Source organism: Mya arenaria, chromosome 13 (assembly GCF_026914265.1).
Source record: "Mya arenaria isolate MELC-2E11 chromosome 13, ASM2691426v1".
NCBI lineage: Eukaryota > Metazoa > Mollusca > Bivalvia > Myida > Myidae > Mya > Mya arenaria.
Window position 1 is genome coordinate 24,525,402 of NC_069134.1, and position 13,756 is coordinate 24,539,157.

The 13,756-nt window shown below is 36.3% G+C and overlaps 1 protein-coding gene across 3 annotated transcripts in view; it reads left to right on the plus strand.

Moving 5' to 3' along the window:
* LOC128214310 (neurogenic locus notch homolog protein 1-like) overlaps positions 1-8,941 on the plus strand; it is a 31,046-nt gene extending 22,105 nt beyond the window's left edge. The window contains exons 13-18 of one of the 3 annotated variants that reach the window (XM_052920707.1): positions 326-422; positions 2,115-2,254; positions 2,470-2,562; positions 3,031-3,207; positions 8,048-8,208; positions 8,462-8,941. In XM_052920707.1, the coding sequence (XP_052776667.1) occupies positions 326-422; positions 2,115-2,254; positions 2,470-2,562; positions 3,031-3,207; positions 8,048-8,208; positions 8,462-8,686 (893 nt within the window). In that variant the 3' untranslated portion in view covers positions 8,687-8,941. Of the gene's footprint in view, positions 1-325; positions 423-1,095; positions 1,226-2,114; positions 2,255-2,469; positions 2,563-3,030; positions 3,208-8,047; positions 8,209-8,461 lie in introns of all 3 variants that reach the window. The other 2 variants (XM_052920705.1, XM_052920706.1) reach the window with 2 other exon arrangements.
* The last annotated feature ends 4,815 nt before the right edge of the window (positions 8,942-13,756 follow it).

Consider the following 13,756-nt stretch of genomic DNA (forward strand, 5'->3'; position numbering starts at 1 on the left):
TATATTTTCAAATTAAAACAAGCAGCCTTTGACAAAATAACCATTCAATCTAGACGCAATATTGTCATAATGTTCGTATCTTAAACACAGTACAGCACTGATGGAAATGTCTGTCATTGCTGACTTTTCGTAGACGACACACTTTTGGATACTAATAGCTATTTACTGTCATTCCGATGCTACTTTAACCATACACCATGCAATCTGACAAAACTTGGAGACCAGCAACATGACAGCGTTCCACCACTTCCTGCTTCTCAGTTATCCAAACATGTTACAACTTATCATCAACGTTCGATGTTTCATTGAGGTATCGTTGGTTTAGGGAATGGTGGTGATAACAGTGAAGGTCCGGTGGTGGTGACGTTTATAATCTTGTTGCTGCTGTCACCAACGGTTGTTCTTGCAGGCTGTTGGTTTTGGTGCGTATGAAGCAATAAATTGATTCGATAAGATACTATTTGATAACAAAGGATAAGATAAGATTACATAGGGTAACATAAGATACGTTAAGGAAAGATAGGATAACACTAGATAAGGTAAACTAATTAGATATGTTAGATTTGGACTTGTTCCGTGCTACAACAACTGTGCTCTAAGTTCTAACAATGTTCGACTAGCAACACAAGTTGACGGGTCGTTACGCTAGAGTGTTGTTTTGTTCAGCGGTTTCTTGACATTTAGCAGTAGCTTAAAGCGTGGTTGTTTGGGAAACAGTGCACATATGTGCAATATATGTTGATGTGTCTTTAAATTGCTCCTTGACGAAAATTACGCGTTCTCATTTCGCAAATATTTATTTATCCACCCACAGTATGTACTGGCCAAAGCAATGCTTCTTCTATGCGACGACCAAAACCACCGCTACCACTACCAACCTGTGATGTCGACTGATCGCCAAATGTCCAATTGGCTACAATTAAGTTTTATTTAAACATATTAAAAACGGAATTTATTTGTTTAACAATTCTCCAGGTATTCAACAATATCGCTCATGTTACGTGAAGTCATTATTAGGTTTATTCGATCACAAACGTGGTCGATATTTGTGATGGTTTTTTTTCTTAACCAACTATTTAATTGTACTTCCTCCAGTGAATGACGACTCGAATTCTGATAGCGTGGTAATAGCGATCGTGGTGGTGGCGGTTTTGGTCCTCTGCATCTACGTATTTGTCGTCTGTATCTGTAAATCAGACTGTCAGAGCGCGAAACAGTGGTGTCTGTGGGTATACGTTTTGTATTGTTTTACCCGGTGTTCTTATATTTCACATCAGTATATTTTTTTTACATTTAACGTATTATTTAATATAACTCCATTCCTGAGCCCTAGGTAAAACGATTCTGTTGTAACTGTGTTGTTATACCGAACCTGCGTCTACATTATCTCGGATCGGTAAAACGATTCCGTTGTAACTGTGTTGTTATACCGAACCTGCGTCTACATTATCTCGGATCGGTAAAACGATTCCGTTGTAATTGTGTTGTTATACCGAACATGCGTCTACATTATCTCGGATAGGTAAAACGATTCCGTTGTAACTGTGTTGTTATACCGAACCTGCGTCTACATTATCTCGGATCGGTAAAACGATTCCGTTGTAACTGTGTTGTTATACCGAACCTGCGTCTACATTATCTCGGATCGGTAAAACGATTCCGTTGTAACTGTGTTGTTATACCGAACCTGCGTCTACATTATCTCGGATCGGTAAAACGATTCCGTTGTAACTGTGTTGTTATACCGAACCTGCGTCTACATTAGCTCGGATCGATAAAACGATTCCATTGTAACTGTGTTGTTATACCGAACCTGCGTCTACATTAGCTCGGATCGGTAAAACGATTCCATTGTAACTGTGTTGTTATACCGAACCTGCGTCTACATTATCTCGGATCGGTATAATATTTGAAATTTTCTTGTAAGAAAGAGCCCGAATGGTCCCTGGAAAACACTTATTGTAATAATTTATAGGATTGAACACACAAAAATAAGCATAAAAATCATCATGATTTTGCCCCAATTCTTAGTTATTTGTTGTTGTTGTTATACCTATATATGTATATATGGCCATTAATTCCGAATAAAGTGAACCAAACCAATATCCGTGCAGGCGCAGACGGTCCGGCGAGTACCCGATTGTAGACGATGACGAAGCCATCAAAGATCCCGTACCCGACTCGCCAGCTTTCCTGGCGGCGACTGGAGTTTCCGGTATGCAACCCACCACGCCAGATGTCGGGAGGTCCAAAGGTACATCCATATTGTTTAGTTCGTTTGCTAGTTCTATCTAACTCATTTAAACCAGCGCCTTTTACGTGTATTACTTTGGAGATACAAATTCTCACTTTGACATGAAATAGTATGTTTCAATGCGGCTCATTTGTTTTTGTTTTTTTTTCGAGATACGTTGGGTTCTTTTTTATCCACGGCCATATTTCTTAAAGCGTGTATTTCTTTTGTTGAAGACATGATAGATATGGATATCATGGACGTACCTGCGGTTTATGACGGACGTAAATCAGAGCCTACTCTGGAGCCATTGCAAAAAGAGCCAGAAGGTAAACTAGTGGTTTATCTTTTTTCAAGCACGCGCTAAATTGATGCAAAGCATTAAAATAATTTAATTCATTTTTAAATCTGGCCAAAATATCACGAAAATACAGTCAAATCTCAAACTCAATCTCAACTCATTTTACCACATAAAAGCTTTAATCGCTTCAGTTTCAGTTGGTAATGCATTCAACTGTTCTATTTTCTTTTTTGGGTAGAAATTGATTTTAAGAGAAAAATCAATTGCTTATTTAAATAAATTTAATCAGAAGTCTTGCGGTCTACGTCAACCATTTTAACCAACTTTTAATATTATTGCGAAATTCCTTTTACTTAAGTATAAAACACAAGAACAAAAACCTCTAAAACAGACACGTTTTAAAAGGCGTCCTAGTACAACGTTTTACCTGTACGTCCTTATCACTGAGATACATGTAGAATCATTGGACGCTATTAGTATATGCTTACACATTTAGATGGCAGCCCTGAATCAAGACAGCCGGCTGACGGTGCTAGCGAAGTTGAACCGGAAGCGAATGCCAACGACAAGGGTACATTCGCCTCGTCGGTTGTCATCGAGGTTGACGGCAAGGGTCGACTGTTATCCATAACGGATCGAAATCAAGTGCCCCCACCCAGCGCTCTGAAAGAAGGTATTGTTGTAAGACACGGCAGGGTGGATTTGTATTTGTAACTATCATGCTGTGCACTTTAAGGTGACGATAAAGTGATCAATTCACCTGTGCTAAGTGTGTCAGTGTTAAAAATGAGAGAAAACTTAAAACAATCAAAAAGAGAAACCCCGAAACTCCAACACTAGAATTTAAACAAACATTTTATTCACAATGCAATTAATACCAGGCCATGTTCAAAAAAAGTTTTAAAATGTTATCGGTACTGTCCAGAACTCTATTTTCTGTGTATTTTGAATTTAAAGAATTATGTTTTACAAAGTTTTGCCTCATATTCACTTATTTCGCTGCAAGAAGTCTTTTGTTATTGGCTGTGATACATTTTAAACAAAGAGGTCCGAAGTGAACGAAGCAATGACACTCAACCTTTATACCGAACAACAACAATCAAATGTGCCGACCATATTGAATGTGTTGGTGTAATTTTAAATATTAGGCCCCAAAAGTGGTCTAAAAAAACAACAGTTTGTTCTTCACACCACTTTTTTCGATGTCTCTTGAGCGGATCGTTGCCGCTGCTGTATTGTCACATTCCGTAATGTCCAGAAAGAATCGATGGCTGATTTTAAGGTGACAACCTCGGATATATGCCGGTACATCAGTAGAAGAAGTTCGTAAAATTTTAAATAACAGTATTAATTAATTGATATGTTTTAACGTGTATTTTGTATTATTAAGTTTAGTTCAATCGTATTTTATTGTTAATAATAAACACACGTGGTATACATATATTCGACAAACAATATAATTGTACAATTGGGTTGGGCCACAAGTTATGACAACATTAGAAAATGGCCCTCCCCGAAATGTGTCAGACTATCGTTAGAATTGAAAAGTTATGACAATGTCTATATGCATGTGAATACATAAGTAACTTATAATGGTTCTATATTTAAAGTTCGAATAAGTACGAGATTGGTTTAAGAAATAGGTAAGCGGAAAAGAGAGAGAGAGAGAAAGAGGGAGAAAGATAGGAAGAGAAATGGTATCTGAAACGAATCCGTTGTCGCCAAGTCCACTTTGACTAAACCTACAATTGTTTAGTAGACAGGCATCCTATTGAACTTCAGTTGTCTTAAATCTTTTAGATGCAACAATATATGTATGCACTCTTTGACAAATATATGAATTATGTTCGTCACTTAAATTACTGTAGCCGTGTAGTAATTTATAGGCACTCAGTGGGTGATATTGCCTAGTCTGAAGGAATAACTGACGCCTTTGTGTAGTAAAACGACTACATTTGAAATGAAAGTGTTCAGCATCTTCGATTTCAGTACCACAAACACAGTTAGGAGACGTGGCGATATGATTATTGTAAAGATCAGAATTAAAGTTGCTGCAATTGTTACGCATTCGACCATGATGGACTGAAGCGGATCTTTCGCCTTCGATATAAAATGTAGGGACTTTGGGAACAGTATACATAGATTTCATTTTACCTTTAAACGTGGGCAATGGTACTGCATTTTTAATTGAGTTGTCAAGATCGTTCCACATCCTCAATGCGGATGGAAGTATAGACTGTGCATAAATTTGAGTTCTTCTAGGTAATGTTTGAAAGTTATCAGAGTTTCGTAAATAATACGTGTTGTTACTAAAAGCTTGCACACTTGGAGGAAATAATTGTTCGAGATATGGTGGTAACATGTTGTGTTTGTATTTATATACTAATGTCAGCTTTTGAATTGTTCTTCTATCCGTAAGGGACACCCAGCCAATTTATATTTTAGTAGATTGATTATTGATACGGATCGTGTAACTACGCGAGCAGCCTCATATTGAATTTTGTCTAGTGTATCTTTTTCGAATTGGGCACAATTATCCCATAAAAGTGATCCGTATTCTAGATGCGGACGGAGATATGATAGGTATATGTGGTTAAGTGTTTTTCTGTGTAGTTTGAATTTCATCATTTTCATTGTTCCAAGAATTTTTGATGCTGTTGCGATGATATTAGTGATATGTTGGTGCCAAGACCCATCGTTACTGAGTGTTAAGCCGAGATGCTTGTGGTGATCAACAAACTGAACAGCGATGTTATCGAAAAGAAGTTTTGGACTATTTCTTTGACAATATGTCAGAAACATAGCTTCTGTTTTAGCGGGATTAAAGTTAACCAACCATTGTTTAGACCATGCTAAGATTGAATTTAGATCGTGGTTTATTGTGTCTTCTATCATATTTACGTCACGGGAGGAAACAGCTAAAGAACTGTCGTCTGCGAAAAGACGAGTTATGCTTAGTAGAGAATCTGCTATGTCATTTACATAGATAAGAAAAAGTAGAGGCCCTAACACGGATCCTTGAGGGACACCACCACCTAATACTCTTGATTCTGAAAAGGATGATTTTACGAAGACCTTTTGGTTTCGGCCTTTTAAGTAATCAGTTAGCCAATCCAATAAATTTCCATTTATACCGTATTGCTTTAGTTTGAAAATGAGACCTGTGTGCCACACTCTGTCAAAGGCCTTGGATATGTCACAAAATACAATACAAGTGGATTCTTTGTCGTCAAGCGCTTTACAAATTTGGTTATAAATGTCAACTAGCTGATATTGAGTCGAATGACCTGGTAAAAAGCCAGATTGCTTTGTAAATATTAAGTCATTACCATTAAGATGGTTATAAATATTTCTCAACATAATTCTTTCCATGACTTTACCAACACAGCTTATTAAGGAGATCGGTCTATAGTTAGAAGGTTCGTCCGGTGCACCCTTTTTAAAAAGAGGCATTACATTAGCGGTTTTCCAATACTCGGGATATTTTCTTTCTACCAAAGACTTGTTAAATAATAAACACAAGGGAAGGCATAGCGTTTTTGATGTAGCTTTCATTATTTTGGGACTTATTCCGTCTGGGCCTATAGCTTTGTTAACATTAAGGTTTTCTAAAACATCAGTTACATCCCGTTCTGTGCTTACGAAGTTAGATAATCGCGAGTGTGATTTATAAGTAAACAAGGGGAGAGTAACATTTGAATCGTCAACTTTAGATATTGACACGAAGAAATCATTAAGCGAATTTGCCTTTTCTTCGTTAGTAGTAGCAACATTACCATTCGCTGTTTTCAAAGGAGGAATGACATCAGTTTGTTGCGAGTTATTTTTAACAAAAAGTTTTACAGTTTTCCAATACTTCTTAGGATCTATTGTGCTTAAGTCATTTAAAGATGTTTCAAGGCTACAGTAAAACGTTTGTTTAGCATATTTTTTCATATTATTAACTTTGTTCCTTAAGTGCTTATACGTTAGCCAATCAGATTGTTTACCCGAATGTATTGCCTTTTGTTTATGTCTATCACGTTGGCGACTTGTACGTCGAATATCTGTGTTGTACCATGGTTTATCGTTTGGTCGTATAGTTACAAATTCGAATGGTATACATTTTGTACAAAGTTCAATAAGTTTATGTGAAAATATTAAACACGAGTTGTCAATATTCTCGTTGTTAATAAATGACCAATCCGTTGTTCTGATTAATTCATTCAATTTATCGAAATCCGCTCTATTATACCTCCATATTTTCCGCTTGTAAGGCAATGAGTTTGGAACTGTGATTTTACTAAATATGTAAGTGCCATAATGGTCACTTACGTCTGGATTTATTTTAAAGACACCTGAATGAAGAACTGATATATTGTTTGTAATGCCAATTGGATCGATTAATGTTTGAATACGTTCGTTGACTCTGGTCGGTTCGTAAATGCAGTTTGTCATGTTATTTAACGATAAAACATCTCGAAATTTGTGATTATTTATGTTTAATTGATCTTCATTAATGTCTCCAACTATGATCATTTTATCTTTATATTCTAATGCCTTTTCTAAACAGACATTGAGTTTGTCCCAGAAATCTATTGCATAATGAGGTGGTCTATAAATAGTGCAAAGTAAGTAGCAAGTGTTCAGGTCATTAATCTCAATCCATAGAGATTCCGGTAATAATCTCTCTAAATCAAGTACTCTCTAAGTGTGTTGCAACATAAACTAGGAAGCCACTAGAATGGTTAGTAAAGTCTTTTCTTAACATATAGGTATAACCTTCTATTTTTAAAAAATCGTATGTGATATTATTATCTAACTTTGTCTCTGTAAAGCATAAAATATCGTGATCTAAGAAATTGTCCTTAATATATTCTAATTTATTTCTAATGCCTCTAATATTTTGGTGAAAAATGGAAAGACACCAATCTTTATCTTTTTGTGGACCAGGATTAGTTTCAATATCACCCGAACGAATAAGTAATATACGACTCGTTAATAAATACATCAGATCGTAAGTCGTGAATAAATTATTAAGTTTAAATTGATTGCCAGTGAAGTGCATTATTGTATCAATATTAAGATTCAAAGAGTAAAGTCATTAGGTTTAACTGATTATTTGAAATAAATACGCGATCTACTTGCAGCGTAGTTAAATGTAACGAGGTCTGAAATTGAAAACCTTCCATATACATCCGAGGTTGTTTTCAATGAAAAATGGCCGTGATGTTCCAATTCATATTTTCTGGATTCTGGATATTGTCAGATTCTATAAGAAGCTAACAACTGATTACATATTGAAATATTGACTTCGGCAGATCATATACTATGAGTAATGGCCCAGATTACTGGCCCATGTGTTAATAGATTATGGTGTCATGCTTGTTGTTTTTAGGAAATTTATATTTTAATCTTATACGGGAGTGTTTCTTGTGGGGGTTTCTAATTAGTGGGGAAAAACAACGTTTAGTTACTTGGAAAATGAAATTACCCTATTTTGTTTCCCTAATTACCTCAAAATGTTCTTTCAGCTCCGGATGACGAGGTGTTTCGTGTCGAGAATGACGCAGAAAATTCTGAAAATTTGCCTCATATTGACAAAGACATAACGCCACCCCAGAGTCCACTTGGAGAGTCCAGAGCTCCACTAGCGTCTGAGGAAAACATTCTGCACGACATTGGTCCGAGAATGGTAGATATCTAAGATCTTGAATCTATGTCCCTGAAAAGGGACATATTGGCTCATTTAGAGACAATGTTTTGCCAGATTTCTGCTATTCTTTTTTGATTGTAAGATTGATATTTATACATTATTATGCATTACTTTATTCTATGTAACTTTATAAAAAGTATTATGAATTCGTTGGTCCAACTAAGCAAGGCAAGCTAACATCATTAAAACAATATTCCTTATCAAGTACACCATTTGTATCGCCTGCTTTTAGAGCGTGAAGTCTGAAAGCAGTGAGGCCAAGAACAGAAAGGATTCCAGTCGATCATCCTCGAGTTCTAGCACGAATTCATCGGTAAAATCCAGCTCGGTGAAATCTGGCTCAAGGAAATCTAGCTCGGTGAAATCTGGCTCGAGGAAATCCAGCGGGCGTAATTCAAGCTCGAGCAGCCATTCATCACATGACGAGGCGGACAAAGAACACGTGACGGAGATGTAACAACATGTGCACAATAAATAAATTGATACTAACTTAGGACATAATGTGTCCAAATAGTGTACGATATGAACCCATACAGCCGATACTTCTCTTTTCGTGCAATAACACTGCCATCACGCAAATTACGTCATGATGATCTAAATCACGTGACATTATTTAAAAAGTTAAACTGTTCTCTCATTTTGAAAATGATTATTTAAAAAAAGTTGTTATATGGCACTTGAATAATTTATTTTGTATAAAAACTGAAATCGAGGTTTTTTCCTGTGTGAATCGGCTCGTCAAGGGCGATCACTGTGAAGGAGATTGGCATGGTACGCGCACTAATTCATAACCTGATTTAAGTGCACACCATAGACATTGTGCACAGTTAGTTTAAACTTTATTTATTTAACAAATAGCATACAAACATACATACGTCATATGTATAGAAATGAAATACATCACAATATGTTCGATTGTGCACAGTTGCATCCGAGAAGAGACGGTGTTTTTACATAAGCCGTGCAACATAAATGTATGTACATATCGTTATATAAATATCTGTATAGTTTTAAATCATCTCTTAAGTCGTTCAAATGTATCTTTTTTTTTGTATTATATATAGTATATATGCACTGCGCTGTTTGTGGAGTTTTGTGCTGTTCTTCCATGTTTCTTGTTTGTTTGTTTTTTTGTTTTTTTTGTTTGTTTTTTTTTTGTTTTGTTTTGTTTTGTTTTTTTTTTGGGGGGGGGGTGTTCTATGTCTTTGGCGTCTACCCAGTGCCATTAAACCGTGTTTATGTTTTGGCTACTGAACTTGTTTCTGTAGTTTTTCACATAAGTATAGTTTTCACTTACCCGACCGACCATAGTTGCCCCTTCCGATCCTTCACTTTATAGTAGTGTGTATTTTGTTTCCGTTATTTCCTAAAAGATAAGTATTTTTTTAGCAAACATGTTAAATTTGACCTTTTTATGACATTTTCTACAATAGTGATATACCCTGATACAGGTTGGTTTGTTACAGAATCCCCCTTTTTTTCTTTATTTTTGGAAAGCAGCTATACCTACCTACCTTCCCTCTTATTTGGAAATGTTAGTGGAACATAGGACTTCATTGCCTAATAATCATTGTTGTTGCACTGTATTATGAAAATTGTTTATTTGTGTCATGGCGTGTCTAATTTGTTCGACTGATAAGTGTTGCCAGAATGTTTTTACTGCTGTTATAATTCATTGCTTTAAAACACTTCTTTGACCTGCATATATGACCTTATCTGTGCATAAACCTTCATTTTCAAAACCATTAAAGTTATTTATGTATCCCTACTCCCACAATATTGTCACTACCATATTATCTACTATCACATCACTCTATCATACTACCTACAATCGCACCATCACCTTATTTTCTACTATCACAGCACTGCAATACTAACTACAATCACAACACTGCAATATTACCTACTATCACATCGATGCAATACTACCTACTATCACATCACTGCAGTACTTCCTACTATCACATCACTGCAATACTACCTACTATCACATCACTGCAAAACTACCAACTATCACATTACTGCAATTCTGCCTACTATCACATCACTTCTATACTTCATACTATCACATCACTACCATACTACCTACTATCACATCACCGCAATACTACTTACTATCACATCACTGCATTACTACCTACTATCACAACACTGCAATACTTCCTACTATCACGTCACTACAATACTACCTACTATCACTGCACTGCAAAACTACCAACTATCACATTACTGCAATTCTGCCTACTATCACATCACTGTAATACTACCTACTATCACGTCACTACAATACTACCTACTATCACTGCACTGCAATACTACCTACTATCACGTCACTACAATACTACCTACTATCACAGTACTGCAATAATATCTACAATCACAACACTGCAATACTATCTACTATCACGTCATTACAATATTACCTACATTCACAGCGCTGCAATACTACCTACTATCACTTCACAACCATACAACCATATTATCCACAATCAAAACACTGCAATACTACCTACTATCACATCAATGCAATACTATCTACTATCACATCACTGCAATACTACCTACTATCACATCACTGCAATACTACCTACTATCAAGTCACTACAATACATCCTACTATCACTGCACTGCAATAATATCTACAATCACATCACTGCAATACTACATACTATCGCATCACTACCATACTTCCTACAATAACTGCACTGCAATACCATCTACAATCACAACACTGCAATACTACCTACTATCACAGCACTGCAATACTATCTACTATCACATCACTGCAATACTACCTACTATCACAACACTGCAATACTATCTACTATCACAACACTGCAATACATCCTACTATCACTGCACTGCAATAATATCTACAATCACATCACTGCAATACTACATACTATCGCATCACTACCATACTTTCTACAATAACTGCACTGCAATATCATCTACAATCACAACACTGCAATACTACCTACTATCACAGCACTGCAATACTTCCTACTATCACGTCACTACAATATTACCTACTATCACGTCACTACAATACTTCCTACTATCACAGCACTGTAATACTACCTACTATCACATCACAACAACACTTCCTACTATCACAGCACTGTAATACGTCCTACTATCACATCACTACAATATTTCCTACTATCACATCACTGTAATACTACCTACTATTACATCACTACAATACTTCCTACTATCACATCACTGTAATACTACCTACTATCACGTCACTACCATACTTCCTACTATCACATCACTGTAATATGTCCTACTATCACATCACTACAATACTTCCTACTATCACATCACTGTAATACTACCTACTATTACATCACTACAATACTTCCTACTATCACATCACTGTAATACTTCCTACTATCACATCACTACCATACAACCTACTATCATACTACATACTATCACTGCACAATTGAAACGATGTCGCCACTTAGCAATATTGAGACTCTGCCACATCACTGCAATATCAAGACTGTCATACCGCTGCAATTTTGAGACTCTGTCATACCGCTGCAATATTGAGACGCTGTCACATGACTGCAATATTCAGATATTGTCACATCCTTGAAATTTTGAGCGGAACTGTCGCATCACTGCAATATTGAGTCGCCGTCAATTCACTACAAATTTCACACGCCGTCAATTCACTACAATATTGAGACGCAATCGCATCACTGTTTTTTAAGTTGCTGTCATTTCACTGCAATTTTGAGTCGCTGTCATATCACTGCAATTTTGAGTCGCTGTCATATCACTGCAATTTTGAGACGCGGTCACATAACTGCAATATTTCAACGAAAATGGTATTTTAACTGTGTATAGAGAACTTATAGAGAACTTAATATGTAAACTCTAGACTGTCACTTTAAATTATTCTCGCTGAGTGTCGAAAATCGACAACCAACAATACAGGCTCTTAAAATAGCGAACTCGGTATCTCAAATGCCGCTCAGACAGAAATTACAAAAAAACTCACGGTTGACTTTGCTGAAACGAAAGCATATTGTGAAAACCTCGTACAAGCGACAAACAGGACTCGTGGGTATCGTATGCATCTTATACATTACCTAAGGTGAGGTCGATACCCTTATAAAACTCATGTTCACCTTCTATAGAAGACAACGTGAATAAAAGCAATCCATCGAGGATAATATGTCAGGACCTGCAAAAACCTCCAAGACAACAGCCATAACGGATTCCCCACAACAAAACACAAATATACAGTACAGTCGGAACATGCAGGACGGGTCCATCATAATACACAAGGCATACTTATCACACAAAAATAACCCGTATTTGAAAGAATCCGGTCAGGGCGCACTCGACGGTATTATGTAGAAGGTATTTCGGATAACTTAAATCGCGCAGTCCTTTTTCACAGATAGAGGAATACATCCTGTAGGGTTAGGCTTAACGACACTAAACGGGGTAGTCTAACAACCAAAGTAACACGTCACCAAAACGACTGGAAAGTAGTTGAAAACAAGCGAGAATGTATTGTGAGCGTTGGTATTCCGAGAAAGAGTGGAAATCCCTATTTTATTCTAAAGCCAAAAGAGAATATGGACAAAAGAGCATGGTAGACTCATGTTTGCCACAGCGTTAACGTTAATGATTCATAACCTTATCTTAACAATGTCCATTTTCGAAACAACGTCATCCACCTGCCAACTGCCAATTTTTCAATTGGAAAGTTAGAGGTGCAATTTCCACTGCTCCAAGTTTAAGCTACGCTCTTGATAAACACTATTGATAAAGCGATTTTAACCGAACACAAATAGATGGAAAAATCCAAGACATATCTCAATTCAATCCATAATGGCTTTACAGCAATGGCAGTATGTGAATTCAACACGGCCTAAAATTAAAATGCGGAGTCAATAATATGTACAAGAAGACACTTTCTTTCACTGCAAAAGAAATAGTAGTAAATATGTAGTAAAATATGTAGCCTGAAAGTATTCGGCAAAAACTCATTACCGGTATTTATATTCGCTGTCTACGTGCCCTTTGTAAATTATGGCATTCAATGTTACATAGAGTGCCTGGATCATATTCAAGGTCTTTTAAATAAATACACTTCTGAAGACATCCTCATCTTCGGTTGGACATGAATGCTGACAGCATGTCCAACATTCACCAAAACAAAAACTCAAGTGCGCAGGTAAACAGTTTCTGTATTAAAACAGTATGGCGTCTGTCCCGTTTAATAACGATCATGCATACACATTTAAATCAACGCTAAAACACTTAGATTAGTTTCTCATCGGCACATGGCAAATGTACATGTGAAAAGTGTGACAAGCAACAAAGAAGTTACAACGCTAATGCATAATTATTAATTATGCTTCAGATATAAAACTTTACAAACAAGAAGAAGAGCAATTTTGAAATAAAAATAAATTGCAAGAAACATATCGTCAATATTATACACTAAATGCTATTTCCTTTTTTAAGACTAACGGAAAATATTCGTATACTAGTATTA